Source organism: Trachypithecus francoisi, unplaced genomic scaffold (assembly GCF_009764315.1).
Source record: "Trachypithecus francoisi isolate TF-2019V2 unplaced genomic scaffold, Tfra_2.0 Lachesis_group13, whole genome shotgun sequence".
In the NCBI taxonomy this organism is placed as follows: Eukaryota; Metazoa; Chordata; class Mammalia; order Primates; family Cercopithecidae; genus Trachypithecus; species Trachypithecus francoisi.
This window is the reverse complement of record NW_022681458.1, coordinates 127,841,071-127,861,345: the sequence shown is the minus strand read 5'-3', so window position 1 is coordinate 127,861,345 and position 20,275 is coordinate 127,841,071. Positions and strand designations below refer to the sequence as shown.

The following is a 20,275-nucleotide window of genomic DNA, read 5'->3' as shown; positions in this document are numbered from 1 at the left end:
ATAACCTTATCTTCTCCAGGAACAATGATCATTAATCATTCCTTCCTGCTGGGCGTAGGAGACGTATCGTGGTGGAGCAACTGGGTGGTAGAGGCAGAGATCTCGTTCCCTGATCCCGGCGCCTTAGTTGTAAAGTGGGAACAGTAATAGCACCTACCTCTAAGGCCACGGAGACCGAATGAAATAACGCCTGTCAAGTCCCTTAGTACACAGTAAGCGCTGGGTAATGCTAGGATGTTGTTATTATAATAAATTTTTAGCGAACGGGAAGACCGAGCACCGGTTGGTACTGGGCTAGGCGCCGGACGCAAAGATGTAGAGATGTCCCAGAGGCGCCTAGGGGATCCGGGCGAAAACCCGAGCAGCTAAGGCCGGGAGGAGGCGGAGCGTCGAGCACCGGGCGGGCGGTGAGCCCCTGGAAAGGGAGGGGGCTCCGGGCGCGCTCTCCTAGCAGCCGCGGCTCCTCTGTTCAGGGCCGCACCTCCTTGGCCGCACTTTCTCTTTGATTTCGAAAGCACTCCTCTCCTCCACCTAGTCTCCTTTCCTGGGTTGCGGGGAAGACCGAGACGCCAGGCCCGCGGATTAGTCCCCGCCCCGGGGCGGTGTCGCTGGAGCGTCAGGGGAGTCCCGCTCGCTGCAGCCCCAGCGCCGCGCGCGCCCCTCCCTCCTCGCGGACCTGGCGGTGCCGGCGCCCGGAGTGGCCCTTTAAAAAGGCAGCTTCTTGTCCGGAGGGGGCGGGCGGGGGGCGCCGACCGCGGCCCGAGGCCCGGCCCCTCCCCTCTCCCTCCTTCTGTCCCCGCGTCGCTCGCTGGCTCGCTGGCTCGCTCGCCTGCCCGGCGCACGCTCCGCCTCCGTCAGTTGGCTCCGCTGTCGGGTGCGCGGCGTGGAGCGGCAGCTGGTCTGGACGCGCGGCCGGGGCTGGGGGCTGGGAGCGCGGCGCGCAAGATCTCCCCGCGCAAGATCGGCCCCTGCCACCGGGCGAGGCCTGCGCCGCGATGGCAGAGATGGGCAGTAAAGGGGTGACGGCGGGAAAGATCGCCAGCAATGTGCAGAAGAAGCTCACCCGCGCGCAGGAGAAGGTGAGCGAGCCGGAGCCCCAGCCGCCGCGCAGTCCCGGTCACCTGTCCCTCTACCCTCCAACCCTGGGGCCTGGTCCTCCGCCGGGATCTGACGCTGTCACCAACAGAGGAGCGCTTTCGAGGGGCTTCGGGGTCCCCAGGTTGCGTCCCCCGGCGCTCTGGGTGTCCTCTTCGGTTTGCGTCCTGTCTCCCCACACCCGGCCGGGGCAGAACAGGGCCTCGCTTTGCACCTTCGTGGCTCGGCTGCACAGCAGTGGCCGGCCCTGCTCCAGGATCTTCTCAGGCGCGCGCTCCAGGCTAACCCGCTCTTTGGAGGCCAAGGGCCGGGAGGCTGGGAGGCCAGGTGGTGACCCCCCGCTCTCCAGGCCCATGCAGGCAACCCAGGCGGGGCCGGCGCTCGGGGCGAGAGGGAGTATGTCTCTTCACCCCCGGGACCACTGTTCCCCCGGACTCCCAAGGCTGCTTCTGGAACCGGCACCCGCAGTTCCCTCTTTCCCACTGCTTCTCCACTTTCGTTCTCCGCGGGCCGAAGGAGGGATGGGGTTTCCTTTCCCGAGAGGTGCCTGCGGCCTGGAAGCTCCCGCCCAGCCTGGCCCCACCGGGAGCCCGGGGCTGTGCACTCTGCAAGGAGGTGCCCTCGCCCCAGCAGGGGCTTAGCGTTTCCGGCGGCCGGGGAGCGGGTGGGGGCACTGGCTTTGGGAGCCCACCGCCGGGTGGGGAGCTGGCCTAGAGGAGGGGCGTGGAAGGCGCCACAGGAAACCCGACCCCTCCTCGCGGAGAGCTGGAGTGGGGGATGGAGCCGGGGCCTCCCAGGGAGCCCAGAGCGTGCAGGAAATGCAGGGATTGAGAGGTGGGGGTCGGCACCCGGTCAGCTGTCTATCGTAAGCCACCTCTGGTTTATGGAATTGGATCACGCCAGCTGCTGACGCCACTTCCCCTGCCGACTCCGACTCCGAAATCTGAGATTGCAGAATCTGGGTTTCTGCCAGGGTGGCCCCCCAGTGCCCTGCGGCCAGGCCTGCCACCTCTCCCACCCGCCGCGCGACCGCAGCTACCGGGTGGAGGCGCAGGGACAGGCCGGCCTTCCCCTGCCAGGCCTGGTGGCTGTTTATAAACAATGACTTTTGCTTCTGAGACCCGCGGGCTCCCTAAGGATGCAACCACGTGATTGCTGGGGGAAGGGGGAGAGGGGGGCGCCTAGAGCTTCCCCATACCTCCCTCAGAGTCCTACTGCTCATCCCTGTGTTTCCTGGCTAAGGAGGTGGGTGGGTGTTCATTGAAGGAAGGGCCCTCAGCTAAGCTCCAGATTTGCCCAGACCCAGCTCCCCCACCCCCCACCCCAGGGGAGGAGGAGGAGGAGGAGGAAGAGGAGGAGGAGGAGGAGGAGGAGGGATTAAAGCCCCAGGAATAGCTGGCTGGGGGCTGGGAAGACTTCAGGTTGTGGGAGGGGGGAGTGGTGGCAGCACAGATGCAGCCACCCCTGCTCCTGGCTGCCATGACTGGATAATCCATCTGGGTGCCTGGAGCAGGCAGACCTGGGCCAGAGCCCGCTTCCTTCCCTAAAGGGCCAGGGAGATGAATGGGAAGCTTGGTTAGCTGAGATGCGTTCCCTGCCCCCATCCCACTGGTGTCCCACTCCTTCCTGGCTCCCCGAGGCTCTTGGTGTGTCCCCTTTGCCCTGGTTGTCTTTTCTCTGCAGCGGCATCTTTGATGTCATTCTCAGGGCAGTAGGCATGGGCTGTGTCCCCTCCAAGGAGGTGGTGATGTATCACTGAGCCCCTGAGCCACCATCTCTCTCGCTTGAGCCCCTGTTCTGTGGCCACGGGCAGTTGGCTGACAGTTGGTCAGCTATGCATGCTGGTCTTGGCCAACAGCTGAACTTGCCCATGCCGGGCTTCCTGGGACTGGAGTTGTTTAGTGTTCCAGCTGCTCTCTGCCTGCTGGAGACTAGTTAGGGACCCTCCCCCATCAGAAACCAAGGCAGTGCAAGCATCACGACAGGCATCCCGGCCAGGTCTCTGAAAGTAGCCTTCCCCTCTCTTTGGGATGCAGGCCCTGCTCCCAGGAAGCCCCATGCCTCAACCCACAGCAGCCTCTGCTGTGTGCCTTCCTGGAGAGTCTGTGCCATCGCGGGAGGGTCATCCTCAGTGTCTTCGCATGGTGATCAGTGCGGCATCTAACTCCCACTGTCAATGGAACTGGAATCCTAGTCTCTTACAGGCAGCCCCACCACTACACCTACCTTGCCTTAGTGAAATCAGTGGGTCATGGGGCAATTCCTTTCCCTGTGGCCACAGGAAGGCGTTTCCTGAGCAAGGATGGCCGGAGCTGTGCTGGGAGGCCGGGCGAGTCCTGGCGTCCTGGTATAGGAAGAAGGCCGGTGTCTTTCATCCATCCTTCTCCCCCAGCCTTCCCACATCCACTTCCAGCCCAAACATCCAGACTGTGAGGGTGACAGTGTGGTCAAGGGCAGCCTGCACTCTTGTACCCTGGGCCCTAGGGTCCCCAAGCCAGCTCTTTTTTGACTGTTGTTACCTGTTGACCCTCTGCCTACACCACTGGTCTGGCTGCTCCCTGAGGGCAGGGCAGGGTAGGGCACACATCCAGGTGTGTGCATTGAGGATGTTAACTGGCCCCAGTCGGTGCTTAGTGAACGTTTTTGAACAAGGGATTTGGGCCTGACGCAGGCTGATGGTGGATTGATTTGTGTTGTTTGTTCTCTGTCGTCACTCATTCATCAAATCCTGTCTGGACACAGGCCTGGTGCCTCGTCCTGGGCTGAGCCCCTGATGCTGTCTCAGGCAGGGTGCATGTGGCTCTGGCCTGCCTGGAGCTTTTTCTTGAAGGTCCCATGGCCTGCGGCCTTGCTGTGAGGAGGGCATGAGAATAAATTGGAAGGGTTGCCCGGACCTGCCAGCATGGCACCATTGCTCCTGGCCCCCCGGCCACTGCCCCCGGAATTCCTGGGGTGCACTGTGTGTGCTGGGATCTCGAGCCTGTGGGCACCGTGAGGTCATCTTCCCATTGCGTTTGGCTTGTCGAACCCTCTATAAATGATTGTGTCCATTTTTGGGCCTCAGAAGAGTGGCTAGGCAAAGCCAATGTAGGGTGGAGCCTGGGTCAGATGACGGTGAGGATTAGAGGTTGGCAGGCTGGGCCCCTCAGGGGATGGGGCGGCTGCGGAGAAGGACAGCTGAGGGGGTGGGGATCTGGCCTGCTGGCCCCTGAAGGCGCATGGCTTGGGAGTCCTCATGGAGCGGGCCTGCCGGAGCCGGGCCTTGCTCTGGCCGCGCTGGGCTGACAGTGAGCACAGGAGGAAGGCTCTGGCAGGGTGGGAGTGTGCATGCTGTCCCTCCCTCCCTGCAGGCCCTGAGCTTGCTGGAGGGGTGCAGACTGGACAGTGGGGAGGGCCAGATGGGAGGAGGGAGGGCCCAGGGTTGTCAGCGCACAGCACAGCGCTGACAAGATGAGAAGAGGCTCACTAAAGGAAGGTGCAGTGGCGATTCCTACAGCCTTGATGCATGGCCACGGATTGCACTATGCTCAGCCGCGTGGTTAAGGTCTCCTCACGCAGTAGCCACCTTAGCCTCCTCCGGAGGAGCCAGGCCTGTACACCAAGCCTTATCTTTGCAGCAACCTTAGAAGCAGCAATGCTACACCTGAGAGTGGGTGCATGGTCCCTGTAACAGAAAGGACAATGGGGACAAAGGCAGGCCCAGCCACCTGCCCAAGTCACCCAGGCCCCCCGTGAAGGCACTGGGAGCCCACCCAGAAACCCTGGTCTCCCCAGGCCAAGTCCCCTTGGCCACTGACTTTGCAGGGGTCCCACCCCCTTCCCAGGCCCTAGCACAAAGCTGTCCCCCTCTACCCACATTCCCATCTCTGTCCATCTTGGGGCCCATCGCTGTCCTTCTGTCCTTGAATGTCTGAGGTTCTTCCCTGCCAGCTGCTGTCTTGTCTTTTCTCTGTCTCTATCTGTACCTCCCTGCTCCAGGCCTCTTCCCAATGAACTTGCTCAGGCCCTTTCAGTATCTCTCCAGTCTCAGCTTCCCCTGGACCTGCATTACTTATGTAGATGGTTCATCTCACCCTGCAGGGAAGGCTTCTGAGCTGGGCATCTTCTGTGGGTGGGCCAGGGTGTGTGGGGGCTCTTGGGTATTCGGTAAAGGCGTTTGGGCGTGGGAGGTTGGAAGCATGGCTTCTAGACTTCCCCAATCTCCCAGGGGCCCTGGATGGCCTGAGTACAGCCTTCTGGCTCATGCAGGGACCAAGTCGGGCACAGGCTACTTGTCCAGGAAGACAGAGAAAGGGAGCTCGGTAGGCTGCATGGGGCATGGGGAAGGAGAAGGCATTCCAGGAGGCGCAGGCATGGTCCAAGGTGTGGAGAAAGGGGTGAGGGCATTGAGGATGCCAGCTCTCTGAAGAGAAGGGGTGCCTGGGTGGCAGATGCCCTCCAGATTTCATGAAGTTGTGAAGGCCAGGAAGCTCTGTGGATCCCAAGGATTCTTGGGGAAGCTGAGGTTTGAACTCTCTGCCCCTTCTTCAAGATCACCACATCGGGGCTCCCTTCTCACTGGCCTCTGACCAGGTCCTTGCCCCTGAACTCAGCATCCAGCCCAGCTGGTCCCTGACAAGCTGTGTGACTGTCCCTGAGGTTCTAGAATCCCTGAGTCCTACCCTTGGAGGTAGGCCCTCTGTCCTCATATCTCTATAAGGAACAGCAGAGCGTGCATGGGCTCTAGGCTTCCCTGACGTGCTGCGGACCCTTCCTGAGCCCTGTTTCTTCATGTATCAAATAGGGGATAAGAATGGTTCCTCTTCACACATGTGTTGTGGAAAGTAAAGCCCCAGGCAGGTGCTTGGGGCATAGCAAGTGCTTGTTGAATGCCAGCTCTGTGGCAGAGCAGCACCTTGAGTCCACATGAGGCCCCCTCTCCCTGCATGGCCCGACTTCCCAGCCCCTGTCCCCAGAGTGTCCATTACAGGCCTCTATGGACAGCTAATCCCTCCTGAGCCTGGAGCTGATCAGGCTTATGATGCTCACAGACCTGGGGCAGTGAGTGTGGACGTGCACGCGTGTGTGTGGGTGGTGTGTACAGGGGTGGAGGGTTTGGGCTTGGGAATCAGAGAGCGTTAGAGTGAATCTTGACTACTCCCACCATAAACTGTAAGTTGTTTTTCCTGTCTCTGGGCTTAACTTTTCACCATTGGCGTATGATGAAGTTTGTGTATTCATTCCTGTATTCATGCAACAAATATTGAGCACCACCATATACTGGGCACTGTTCTAGGGAGTGGGGACCCAGGGGTCAACAGAACCAAGCCCCTGCCCTCCTGGAGCTGACATTCTCACCAAGGGAGATGGTGAAGAAACCACCAAGTATGGTGGCAGGTGCGTAGAGGGGCGGTGAGGCAGGGACTCACCTGCCTCAGGACTTTCTGCATGTGTCCCGTGTGGGAAGCCTGTGCTGGGCTGAGGATTCAGGTGTGGACGTGACTGTGGGCGCTCATGCAGCAGGAAGATCGGGTGGAGAGAGGCAGGTGGGCAGCTCCCGTCTCAGGTGAGGGGCACCCGCGGGAGGACGGCTTCCTGTTGGATGCCACCTTGGTTTGTTGTGTTTTCCTAAAGCTGCCTCTTTGGCAAGCCTCCTTTTAGGATTAAGAGTGCAGATGTGCAGCCTCGCTGGGTGTTTGTGCAGGGCAGGTGGGCAGGGGCTCCTGCCCAGGATGGAGGATGGGGGAGGCAGGAGGGGCTGCTAAAGGAGAGGAGGAGGGCGTCAAAGATGGCCTTTGCTGCAGAGGGCCACTTGGAAGATTCTCATGCCAGGCGACAACTGTGGGTGCGGTAGAAAGCATGCAGGCTCTAGACAGCTGCGTTTGAGTCTTTCCCTACACATTCCTACCCTTGGGCAAGTCTCACTGAATTATTGGAATCCCAGTTTCCTCATCTGAAACAGGGGTCATGATGTCCGCCACTGGGACTGTGGTGAAAATGAAATGGAAGGTGGAGCTCCAGGTTCTCTCCTGTGGAGACCACTGGAGGGACTCAGCCTACTGCTGTTTTTGTGCTGTGGAAGAGGCCTAGCACCCGAGCCTCTGAGAGGCCACCACCTCCTAAAGAGGCCGCAGGATTGTGAACCTGCCAAGGGCTGACAGGGGTCAGGGTTGGGGAGCCGAGGAGAGAAAGGCCGGCTCTTTCTGCCCCAGGGAAGCCTTGGTCAAATATTAACTTAAACATAATGGCATTGTTTCCTGCGTACCGGCTGCATGCCATCATCACTTTGGACAGGTGAGAGTGTTATCCGTCCCATCCCCAAAGGAAGAAACTGAGGCTGGAGTGGTTGTGTGACTCTCCGTCGGGGCTTCCTCCTCCCTTGTGGTCAGTAGGATCAGTAGCGGAGTCTGGCCTGGGGCAAGGCCTTGGAGACAAGCAAATGAGATGGAGGCGTCCAGCGGGCTCCCTGCATAAAGCCCTAATGGTGAAGGGGTGTCATTGTGACGGACTTTGGTCCCCAAGACCATCCCCTATTTAACAAGATTTGGGGCCCCTGTCAGCCCCCCAGCTCCACCTGGGGTCTAGGCTTACACTTTGGAGTGTGTGGCAGACTCTGGGGTGATGGGCACATCTGGGCTTTCTAGGTACAAGTCCAGAGATGGGGGTTCATGCACGCAAATGAGGACAGGACCCTGCGCTGTGCGCTTTTTCCCACTTAGTAAAATCTGTCTCCAGTTTATTCCAGTCTAAAAGAACACCCTTGGCTGGGCGCGGTGGCTCATGCCTGTAATCCCAGCACTTTGGGAGGCCAAGATGGGTGGATCCCCTGAGGTCAGCAGTTCTAGACCAGCGCTGGCCAACATGGTGAAACCCCGTCTCTACTAAAAATACAAAACAAAAATTAGCCGGGTGTGGTGGCGGCGCTTGTAATCCCAGCTACTCAGGAGACTGAGGCAGTAGAATCGCTTGAACCCACGAGGCAGAGGTTGCAATGAGCCGAGACTGTGCTGCTGCACTCCAACCTGGATAACAGAGCGAGACTCCGTCTCAAAAAAAAAAAAAAAAGAAAAAAAAGGCTGGGTGCGGTGGCTCGTGCCTATAATCCCAGCACTTTGGGAGGTTGAGGTGGGCGGATCACAAGGTCAACGGATCGAGACCATCCTGGCCAACATGGTGAACCCCCGTCTCTACTAAAAATACAAAAATTAGCTGGGTGTAGTGGCCTGTGCCTGTAGTCCCAGCTACTTGGGAGGTTGAGGCAGGAGAATTGCTTGAACCTGGGAGGCGGAGGTTGCAGTGAGCCGAGACTGCGCCCACCACTGCACTCTAGCCTGGTGACAGAGTGAGACTCTGTTGCCAAAAATAAATAAATAAATAAATAAAAATAAAGCTTACATCCCTCTAATTTTGTTTCTGTTATTGCTACAGTATTTCTTTAATGAGATGTTGGTCATACTCGTTGTTTTTTAATGTTCCTGGAGAGGAAAGAACTATGCTGCTGACACTGCCCCCCCCCCACCACACACACACACGCACACACACACACACACACACACACACGCACCCTGGAAAGATTTCCTGGGGGAAATCCCATGCTCTGGGCACTTTGCTTTGCTTCCTGACCCAGGCAGGCCCATGTGTTACTGGCTCCTGTGGTCACCAAGGCATCTTATCCCCTCAACTCGGCTCTCAGTAGGTGCATACTTGTTGCACGTGTGGCTGCATGGATTCTTCAGGCAGTGGGGAGACAGCACTGATGGCTGGCAGAAGTCCTGGAGGCTCCCTGGGTTTGAGGGTGCAGGGTGGGAGCGGGAGGGATGCTGTGTCTGCAGGATTTAGGTTGGGGCTAGGCTAGTGGGTGCAGATCCCACCCCGCCCGGGAGGGACCCAGGATCACTTCTCATCACACTCTCCTGTGGTAAAGCAGCCGTGGTCAGCTGCTCAGCGCTGTGGTGGGGCCTAACCCGAGCCAGTGGCTATAGCACTTGGTGCCCAGGAATGGGGCTCTTGTGATTGGCCCGGGTCCGGCCGAGGAGTCCTGCCTGATTTTAGGCCAGATGCCAAATAGGGCTTGGCCTCGGTCCTCTGCAGGGGGCTGTGCTATAAGAGAAAGCTTTCAGGTGACAGCAGTACTGGGCAGTGCTGACTGGGGGTGCAGTGTGATTTGCTGGACCCAGACGTCACTGTGAGAGCTGCTGCCCTTGGACATATTTTGCTGGCTTTTTGCAAAGCCTCTTCCGTCTGCTTTCTGGGCCTGCACCTTCAGCCCCAGTCATGACCCAGATCCCAAGGGCAACAGCAGGTGGGGTGGGATTGGGGTCACAGGAACAGCATGGGGCGTGGGGGTGGGGCGGTTGGGCCTTGGAGCCTAGGGGCACAGTGGCCTTCGGGCACTGAGGACTGTCCTGTGGTGCCCCTGGGAGAGGGCATTTATGACCCCATACTGTGCCCAGCCCCTACTGCTGCCTCCAACCTGCAGACATCTCCCCTCTGCAGTGTGAGGGCCACAGTGTGGGGTGCCCGGCCTGGATTGTTACGAGGAGTGAGTGGGCGGCTGCAGCAACCACCACAGGACTGGGTTGGGGGCGGGGGAAGGATTTATCACTACCGGGGTCCATGGAGCTCAGGCCTTCCGTTCCCTGCAGGCCTCCCCATCCTCAGAGACCCTGGGGCATCCCCGCTGGCTCCTGAAATGTGGTCCTTGTTTTGTGGGTCAACTTCTTACTCTGAATGAAGTCCCCCGAGGAGCCTCAGATCGCTTGGGTAGAGGCTGCGATGGCTTTGGATTTATATTCTTCGTCATTCTGTTGTCTGTGGCCTGCCCACCGCGGGTCCCTGCTCTCAGGAGCTCCCAGCCTTGCACACAGCACCCATCCCAGGACTGTGGGTTGGAGAGGGCACTGGAGCCTGAGGGGCTTTCCATCAGGCCTTGGCAATCAGGGAAGGCTCCTCGGAGGAGGTGGAACCTGAGCCAAGTTCGGAGGGCAAAGGAGGCAGGTGGTGACGTGGGGAGAGATGCTCGGATGGCAGTGGGAGCAGTGCTTGTCAGGGCCCATTCAGGGCCTGAGTCTGAGAAGATGGGCAGAGGCTGGGCCTGGGCTATAGTCTGGGGCCCCTGGGAGAGGCAGGCTCTGCCCCGGGCTCTTCAGCTTCCCTCCTCACGTGTTGCCTGAACTGTTCTTCTGTCTCCTAGTCTGGCCTCAGCAAAGGACTGTGTCTTAATTGTCCTGGGTTGCGGGTGAGGGGATGAGCCTGGAGTCTCCAGAAGGAGTGGCCTGAGCCAGATTAGAATCCAGCTGTGCCCAGGGTCTGGGGCAGGGCTTGGGCCTGGATTCCACCCCTGTTAGGGCTGGGGACACAGGGGCCAGGTGACACCTGTCGCTGGAAGGGCAGGTAGAAAACATCCTGTACCTGCCTTGTCTCATGCGTGCCTGCTTCTCCACCTGCTGCATAGCCCAGGGTGACACCGGGAGGGATGACGCTGCTGGGCCTGGAGGGCTGACGCTGCTGGGCCTGGAGGGCTGGCGGCTGGGAGGTCCATCAGTGGATCCACTCACCTTTTTAGGGCATCCCTGTATGCACGGCCCTGTGTGGCCAGGCCATTGACTGGGATGGCCATGGGGGTCCTTTTGCTTCCAGAGCTGGGTCAGAGCTGGGAAGGGGCCTTAGAGGAGTGGTCCTGCCAGCTGCGGGGAGCCCTGGCTCCAGGATAGACCCCCAAGTGGGGAGTGGGCACAGTAACATGAATGACGCCGCAGTCTCTGTTATGTGGATGGAGATGGGGGCAGTGACTGGCAGCGAGGGGTTTCCACCAGGCCCGTGGCTGGAGAAGCTTTGTTGGAACCGCAGGGCTGGCAGGAGTGGGTGCCAGGAGAGCCTTTGCCAGCCCAGCCCTTTTTTCCAACAGCTGCTGCTACTTTCTTTGGACCTTTGCTCAGCTCGCCGTCTCCCTGGGGCTGCGGCCAAGATGACTTGAGTCCAGGGCAAGCTGGGGCCCTTCTGGCACAGAGAGGCCTGGGGTCTTTGGCCTCCTATCCATCTGGCCTGTGGCAGCTCCCCTTTTTTCTCTGACCTGAAGTGGCCTGAGCTGTCAATTATGTGTCAGGGGCCAGATGCAGGTAATGAGGTGGATGGAGCTCGGAGCTGGACCCTGGAACCACGGGCAGATGGGCAAAGGGAGGGGAGACGCTGAATGAGAGAAAGGGGAAGAGGAAAGTTAGGATGTAGGGAGGAAGGAATTCATCCCCTTGGGTCTGCTCCCCTGCTGTGTGGTGCTGGGCAAGTCACTTGCCCACAGCTTGGTGGGGGGTCTGGGAGGAGGTGTGGGGGAAGCAGACAGCTCTGCCCTTCCTGGTGGGTGATGCAAATGCTCTTTCCCGGGAAGCATCTCATGACAGCCCACAGGTGTCGTTCTGGCTTTTGTGTTTTGACCTTGTTGTCTGTGCTTATGACAGGTGTCTTGTAAGTGAACTTCAGTGAGCTTCCCCTCCATTCTCTCCCCACCACCTGCAGAGGCTGAAAAAGCTAAATCGGGAGCGGATGGTCTCACCTCTCCAGGACGGAAGTCAGCTCTCCTTTGACTAGAGCCTGATGGAATGGGGAGGAGAGGGCAAAAGATTGCAGGTGGGGCCGAGGTTGGAGGGGGCCCGATGAGGGGCACGGAGCTGGGGTGGAGGTGAGGGTCTGCCATCATTTATGCATTCACTCACTCACTCACTCACTCACTGGAGGAACCTGCTGTGTAGGGGAAGACCACAGGCTCCAGGTGGGCCACTGAGCCTCAGTGTACCCACCTGGGAACCGGGAAGTGGGAGACTCCTCTCTCAGCAAAACAAGGTGAACTCCCGACTCCTGTAAGTGAGAATGGCAGCAGCTGGGTTCCTGCTGGGTCCGGCTGGGTCTGGAAGGTTCGGGGGGCAGAGCCACTGTACCTCTGTTGCATTATGTAGTTTACTAAGAACCGTCACACCCGCCACTTTACATTTGTTTCTCTCTGTGCCCTGTGAGGTAGGTGGGACCAAACTACGACCCCATCTGGCAGGTGAGAACAGAGGCTGGAGAGTGGGGAGTGGGCGCAGTACTCTGGGATTCCCTCCCTCCCGGTGCCTCAGACTTGGCTCCAAGTTGGCCGTTCCCAGGCACTGCCACCCCCATCCCCGAGTCCAGGGAGTGGGAAGGAGGTGGTAAGAGGAGCTTGGAAGGGACTGTTAAGGTGCAGATGTCTTCGTTGTCTTCAAATGCAAGTCAGTGTGGGGGCTGCCTTTGTTGGGGAACACCTGGCCTATGCTTGGGGGTGGAGTGGGGCTCCTGGGTGACTCCAGGAGGCTGGCACACCAGAGGGAAGGTGAACCCACAGAGCCGGGCCCCTCACTTTGGGATTCCCACACTCCCCGGATCTACCAGTGACCCCCGCCAGGGAGGCGTGGTGCAGGGGACCTGGGTTCCCGCAGGAATCCAGGGACCTGGGAGGATCAGATTTGAATGAAGCTGGCCTGACTGTGCTCCTGAGACGCCCATGAAGAAAGAGTTGCAGGGATCCTGGGGGATGTTAGTGGCTTGGGAGGGGACCCCAGGACGAGGAATGAGCTGACTCTTGTTCTAAACTGAGAAACAGAATCCACAATTAATTGGAAGCATTTGCTGAACCTGGGACAGGACCCAAATATTGTTCTTTTTCTGAAATATGAACCAAGCCAGGAGTTTATTTATTTGTGTCCCCCTCTCCCTGCAAGGACTCAGTGAAGCAGCCTGTCCTGGAAGGCAGCCTGGCTGAGCTAGAATGTCACCGCCTTCCCCAAGTTGACCCGTCGTCCACCCTGTCCTCCTGGTCTGGTGAACCACGGGCCTGGAGGAGGCCCCATTTGAGTGGGTCCTTTCCTGAGGGCACTGGGGGCAACACCCCTGGGTGGGCAGGGTCTGTTGATCCTGGGCTGGTCTGGCCTGGGGCCGACTTCAGAAGCCTCCCTGAGGAATGGGTGTGGGCTGCAGGGCTGGGCCAGGGGAGCTGAGTCAGCACTGTGGGAGCCCTGCTCACAGCAAGGACAGAACCTGATGCCAGCGTCTGGCTTTGTGCCACTGCACTTGCGGGTCACCCTGCCTGCTGCACTTCGAGAGACTAGGGAGGCCTCCCCCACAGTCTGCAGTCAGCTCAGCGCCGTTCCAGTACTCAGACTGTGTGCCTGAGCCATGCAGGGAGAGAGGGACCTGGAGCTCCCATGTTGCACTGGCCTCCTGGCTAGCAGGCAGCGGGAGCACCCAGGTTCCTGCTCCTGCTCTCCCTACTCATCTCCTTTTGACTTCCATAAAATGGGCTAACAGCCCTGCCTGCTGGACTCAATCCTGAAGGGGGAGGCTGGACCTATTGTGCCTGTGTTCCTGGCTTCTGGCACATAGTAGGCACACAGTGCCAAGTAAATTGGCGTGTGACGCTTCGGAGGATAAAAGCCTTTGTATAAGGCTTTGCAAAGCACCTTACACAATGCAGCAAGGTGGAAAGAATATGACTTTCAAGTCTCAGAGCCCCGGGTTCAAATCCCAGCTCTACTCTTCCTAAGTGCTTTGACGTTGGACAAGTCACTCCCCCTCCAAGTTTCAGTGTCCTCTTTTGTGAGGTGGGATAATATCCTGCGTGGGAGGGTTGTCATGAGGATTAAACGGGAGAACAGGTGTCTCCATTTCACACACGAGGACCCTGAAGATCGGGGTGCCGGCTCGTGGACTAGCCCTGCTCCAGGATGGGGAGCAGAGCCTTAGGCCAGTGGGGGGTGTCCAGCTGCACCCATGCCCTCTGGGATACACCCATGTGTATCCTCTAGGGCCGTCCCATCTGAGGCTAGGCCTGGGCCCCTCAGCACTGGAGGAGTCCAGGGAGTCCAGGCCTAGCTCAGGATCCAGATGGTAGGGCTTGAGGCCTTGGGAAGGAAGGAAGGGGAGGGGATAGTTTAGAGAGAGCGGCAGGGGCGGAAACGTGTGATATCTTTTTCACCTATCGTAAGGGCTACAGCTGACACCACTATAACGAAAGACAGGTTCCCAAGTGAAAAGCATCACATTTCCTTAATCAACATTTTACATGACACAGGGGCCTTCAACAGTGAAGATCAAGGACCCAGAGAGAACTGTCGGTTTTCAGGCATAAGTTGGTGAGGAATGGACAGCCGTGTAGACGTGAGATGGGACAAAGGGTGTGACCTCATGGTGACAGTCCGAGGGGCACCCAGCAAGGCCTGTCGGCTCGGCTTCTTTCCAGCCTCTCTGTGTTGTGCCCTTCTCCCACATAGAGTGCAGGATCCCTGTGGAATGAGGGTGTTCAGGGGTGAAGGGAGTGGGAGAGTGAACTTTCTGGGTTTCATGGCTGGCTTTGGGGAAAAGGGGTTTGGTCTTTATGCTTCACCTTGGGAAAGAAAAATTCCAGTTTTGATGACTCACCTGGGCAGGGAAAAGGAGGGGGGAGAGACAGAAGGGCAGAAGAAGGTCACGGAGAGCTTGCCTCTGAGGCCTTTCGCATGCCCTTTGTTCAGAGTCTGTGGCGAGCCACCGCACCACACTATGGGGTGCTGTGTCCTGAGCCCCGACAGAGCCTTGTGGGGGCCAGGCCCCAGGTGATACTGTAACCCCCCACTTCCCCTTTAGCCCTCCCACCCTGACCCCTCTCTATGTGGACAGCCCTAGCGTGGGGTTGGCCGGGGGCTGACCTCGCATCTGTGGGCGGCCCCCAGGCTGCACCCCACTCCTTTGGCTCCCTCCTGGGATTTTTTTTTCTTTTTTTTTTAAAGGGATTGGCCCCTGTATCTGTGTGCTCAGACCCTTACTGTTGAACTGTGCTGCTGTTGGTGGAGAACGCCCTGGGGAGGAGGGGACAGTGCAGGAGGAGCTCCTCTTCCCTGCGGGCACAGGGAGTGCAGGCGTGGGCTGTGGCTTCTGGGACCTCTGTCCTCTCTCCTGCATGGGGTCCCTGCCTCCCCTTCCCAAGCGCACTGCAGTGTGTTGGAGGAGGCCTGGATGTGTTAGTGAGGGGACCTGGGCACACTCTGGGGACCTTTCTCAATGATGACTGAGACTGCAGGGCGCATCGTCTGGAAGGGTGGTGACCTGCCCGGGGCTGCGGGTCAGTGGGAGGCCCTTGCTGCCCCCTGCAGCATGCCCCTGAGCTGGTGGTGCCAGGAACTGCGGGCAGGTGTTCAGGCCTTCAGTGAGCAGCGCTGCCTCCCACACGGGGCGGCCTGCTGAGCAGCTGTCAGCCCCTCTGGGCCCCGTTGCTACTGTTACCTCCCTCTAAGGTCAGTGGGACCTGGATTATGCCCAGAGAGGGTTGGCACCTGCTGAAGTCACACAGCCCATTAGGGTGGGGCTGGGTCATGTCCACTTCTGTACCACTGTGCGCTGACATCCTGCATCGGGTGGGGAGGGCACAGTGCCTTTGTCCCCCACATCCATGTCCCTCTAGCCCTTCACATTTATCTCATTTCGCTCCTTCTTACCACACAGCACAGGATGGGCAGGGTTAGGGGGAGGAAGCCTGGAGCCTCTCTGTTCCCTGAATGTTCATTCCACCTGCCAGGGCCTGAGGCAGGGCCAGGGGCAGGGACAGGGGGTAGGGCAGAGGCAGGGGTGTGGTGGAGGGTGGCATGGGAATAGGGGTCAGGCGGAGAGCTGGGCCAAGGGCCTGGGGAAGGGGCAAGGCTGGGGGCAGGGCTAAAGGCAGGGGCCATAGGGTAGGGCAGGGGTAGCCACGTGACTCCCTCCACATGTTCTTGTTCCCTCTGGCTCCCCGTTCCATTCCCCCCACCCACCAGCCCCTATTCTTTTGTAGTTTTTCTGAGACGGGATCTTGCTCTGTCACCCAGGCTGAGTGTAACGGCACAATCATAGCTTGCTGCAGCCTCCAACTCCTAGGCTCAAGCGATTCTCCTGCTTCAGCCTCCTAGGTATCTGGGACCACAGGTGCATGCCACCACACCTGGCTAATTAAAAAAAAAATTCTTTTTTGTAGAAATGGGGTTTCCTTATGTTGCCCAGGTTGGTCTTGAACTCCTGGCCTCAATCAGTCCGCCTACCTTGGCCTCCCAAAGTGCTGGGATTATAGATAGGCATGAACCACCACGCCCGATCAGCCAGCCCTTATTCTTGATCTGATTACCTGTTGATAAAACACCTCGTCCCCTTCTGGTTCCTTCCCAACTTTCCTCCAGCCTTGGCTTCCTACTTCTGGGGCCAAATACAGTGGAAACAGCCTTGGACTTGAAGTAGGTCCATCCTCCTCTTCTCTGGGACTCAGAACCTGCCAGCCTTGGCTTTTGTTTTTGCATCTGCAAAGAGGGGGAACCCCTGTGGCTGAGAACAGCACCCACACTTGTGTGGAGCGGCAGGGCGTGCTGGACAGGCCAGGCTGAGGCAGGGAAGCCCCTAGAACAGCACTGAGCAGAGGAAGGCCTGAGAGTGCCCTGGGGCTGGGGTGAGGGCAGCCCTCCTCAGTACTATGTTGCATGGGGTGCCTGTTGGCGCCTCCGTGGGCACTTCTGGGTGGGCGCTATCTAAAGCTGACTCCGGGCATTCACTCCTTTGAATAGCAGGAATGACAACAGTGCTGTCTGAAGTAATACCTAAGATGTGGTTGAGATAAACACATATCTCCCGTAGGTGCCATTGACTAGTTCCAGTGTCATAGATGTAGAAACCGAGGACTTTGATTAAGGAATGAATAGCCTGGTTACATGTTTAGGTTGAGCTTCTCAGACAGAAACAGACATGTGAGAACCTGAAGGCGTCCAGAAGAATAAGTCAGCCCCTGTTCCTGGAGTGGAGTCGGGGAAGGCTGCCTGGAGGAGGTGATGTGAAGGGCCAGCATAGTCTGGCATTGCTAGGGAGGCAGAGTTTCCTAATGAAGACTATGGGGGTGTGTGGTGACCCGTGGTCAGTTGCCCTCCCACCCAGCTCAGACCTTCACTTGGCCCCAAGGCGGGTGGGTGCTGGCCAGACCTTCCCCCTCCCCTGCCCTGGTTGCTGGGAGCTGTCACCGCCCCCCACCCACAGCTGTGTCCTGGCTGGGGCTGGGCTGGTGCTCTGCTCCTCCCCAGCACAGGCTGTTCCCCGACTGAGCTCAGGAAGCAGGTGATGAGGGTGGGAGGCGGGTGGGCTGGAGAAGCAGATTCCACCCTGTGTTTATGGCCAGCGTCCTGGAGCTGCGCTGAGAATAGCACCCACACTTGTGTGGAGGGACAGGTGGGCAGAGGGCTGGGGCCAAGGGTGGGGTGCGTGCCTGTGGAGACAGGCTGTCCTCAGCGAGCCCCACCCAGTACAACTGAAGTGGTGGAGGGTCGCCCTGTGTCACTGATGCCCCATGGCCATGCCCTTGCTGCCGGCCTGCGGGGGTGGCACTGGGATGTGGAGTAGTGGCAAGGCCCATCAGGGCTCCTCATGTGGCCACAGAGCGGGTTGCACCAGGCTGGCCTTGCTGGGATGGCCACGATCTTCAGCTGTTCGGTTGATTTCCATGGGCCCTTTTATTGGTTTACCCTTTTCCCAAAGGGGCCCAGGGTAATGGGGTGGCTTGCAGGGTCCCTGCAGAGCTGCAGGCAAGGAGGCTGCAGAGGGGAGCTTGATTGGAGAGAGGAAGGGAGGTGGTTGGTATGTGCTGTTCCAAGGAACTGGCCATGCTGCAGTGGACTGTGAGCCACAGGAGCAGGTGCACCGGGCGGCAGGTGTGGGGAAGGCTTGTGTGGGCTGGAGGTGGGGGGAGTAGGGCATTGGGGGCTAGGGTGGGAAGACTGCAGGAACTTTCAGCCCTGGGTGGGGGGACGGGGGGATCTGGTGCCAGTGGCTCTGCAGGGCCCTCGTACCTACATGATCATACTTCACCCTTGAACACCCTTGAGGGAGTTCTTGGCTCTGACTAAGTGATGAGACCCAGTAGGTCAGGGAGTTGAGCTTACCTGCCCGGGGCTGCACAGCCCGGGCCTGCTCCCTGCACCTCCTGCCTCAGCAGCGTCTCCTACCAGAAGGGGTCCCTGGCCAGCTGCCCAGACTAAACGCCTTGAGCTGGTCATCCAGCGTGGGCAGTGGGAGGGATTGAGGGGCAGGTGGGTGGGGCCGGAGTGTGATAGAAACCTGACAGTGGGGTGTGTCCAGTTCACCCCAGGGTTCCTGGCCATTGTGTACCCACCTTCCTCTGGACATCTCTGGGCACTGCAAACTCACTGTGACCCCCAGCTGTTACCCCAACACATGTCCCCATCTGGGGTGATGACCGCCCCTTTCCTCTAGTAGCTCAGGTCACAGAGTGTCCTTGCCTCCCACCTGGGTCAGTGCAGTCAGCTTCTGAACAGGCGCCCTGCCCACTGTGCTCCTGAAATCTGCACATGCGGCAGCCTGGGAGCTTTGCCGGCTGCAAAATCAAGGCTTGGCTCAGAGCTTTCCAGGGTTCCACGTTCCATGCTGGGTTTTAAGGGCCAGAGTCTTCCAGGGGCCTCTGTAGTCCTGGCGGCCGAGGCCGCATATGCAGCGGTTAAAGCTCCTCACCGCTGGACCCAGGCCCGGGGTTGGGATCCTGGGTCTGGCTTCATGGCCCTGGGAAGTCGTTAAGGCCGTGCCTTAGCTTCCTCACCTGCAAAGTGAGCATATAATAGTATTTCCTTCATGAGGTTATGCAGGGGTCCACCATGAGGCTATGGAATCATGCCGAAGGGCTCAGCATGAAGCCTGGCACCTGGTGCTTCAGGGCCTCCTGGTCCTCCCTGCCCCCTGCCACTCTCAGCCACGCCAGCTTTGCTGTCCTGTGGCATCCCCTCCGTCCATCTCAGGGCCTTTGCACTTACTGCGTCCTCTGCCCGGTGAGCTCTACCTTCTTCCTTCTTCCTTTCCGGCCTGGTGTCTCGCTCCTTCCTCAGGTCTCTGCTCAGCTGTCACTTACCCGAGTTCCCTCCTAAGAGCAGCCACCCTCTTCCCTCGCCCCCAGCCCTTCAGTGCTCTGCTGCATTTTTTATTTTTTTAAGAGATAGGGTCTTGCTCTGTCGTCCTGGCTGGAGTGCAGTGGTGTGGTCCTGGATCACTGCATTTTTTGAACTCCTGAACTCAAGCCATCCTCCTGCCCTAGCCTCCCCAGTAGCTAGGACTATAGATGCACACCATCACACTCAGCTAATTAAAAACTATTTTTGGTAGGGGTGGGATCTCACTATGTTGCCCAGGCTGATCTGGAACTCCTGACCTTAGGCGATCTGCCCTCCTCAGCCTCCCAAAGTGCTGGGATTACAGACGTGAACCACCACACCCACCCGCCTCTGCTGCATTTTTGTTCGGAGGCTCACAGCACCTTTCCACATTGCCTTCCTCCTAGAGTGTTGGCTCCTCCAGGGCAGAGACCTTGCCTGGCTCCCCATAGAGCAGGGCCAGGCACACGGCCACCAGGGCACGTTGCTGAGTCTCCAAATGCCTGTTGTGAGGTTCGAGTGCAGAAGGGGAAGCCGCCTTCATCTTTGGGTGGGAGTTGGCAGGGGAGACCCTGGTTCTGCGCCTGTCCTGCTCTCAAGGAACTGAGTTGTGAGAAGATCCCTCTTGCGTCTGGCCAGCTCACCCACAGTGTGACCACCGCAGCCACCAGCCTCCATAGCCGAGAGGCCACGTCCCAGCTCCGGGGTGGGACTCTTCACAGTGGAGGGGCTGGTGGCTGGGTGGGGAAGAAGCTGGAGGGGGAGGCCTGGGCGCTCGATGGTAGTCTGGGTGGGCCTAACCCTTCTAGAAACTCCTCTGTTTGCTGGTGGACACCTGGTTCTGCTGATGGCTAAGAATGGACTCAGCTTGGCGTTTGGTCCCGAGGGGACGGGAGCCAGTCATGATTCAGGGGGTCCTCCAGCCCTCCTGAGTGGAAGGTGGTGGGGTGGCTGATAAAAGCCATGGGCTTGGGACCGGTGGGCTGCGTGCGGATTCTAGCTCATTGCTTACTGACACGGGAGTCTCAGTTTCCTCACTGTGAAACGCCTCCCTCCGCTTGTGGGATTTTGAGCACACGTGGTCTTTGGATGAGCGGTTCCTGCTCTGCCATCTGTCCTGCACTGCCCTTGGCTGGTCCAGCCCCACTGGTCACTCTGAGTGTGCTCACCCCAGCCCCCTCCCGACCTGACTCTGGCCCCTGCTGCCTCCACTCATGCTGTGTGCTCTGCTCTGGGCTCCCCAGGCCACCGCAGCCCACCCTGGCTTCCTCTGG

General features: G+C 59.0%; 1 protein-coding gene across 21 annotated transcripts in view; it reads left to right on the top strand.

Annotated features, from left to right (window-relative positions):
* The first annotated feature begins 554 nt into the window (after positions 1-554).
* BIN1 (bridging integrator 1) overlaps positions 555-20,275 on the top strand; it is a 59,165-nt gene continuing 39,444 nt past the window's right edge. For all 21 annotated transcript variants that reach the window (XM_033231853.1, XM_033231844.1, XM_033231837.1 and 18 more), the window contains exon 1: positions 555-1,079. In XM_033231853.1, coding sequence (XP_033087744.1) covers positions 996-1,079 — 84 coding nt within the window. In that variant the 5' untranslated portion in view covers positions 555-995. The remainder of the gene's footprint in view (positions 1,080-20,275) is intronic.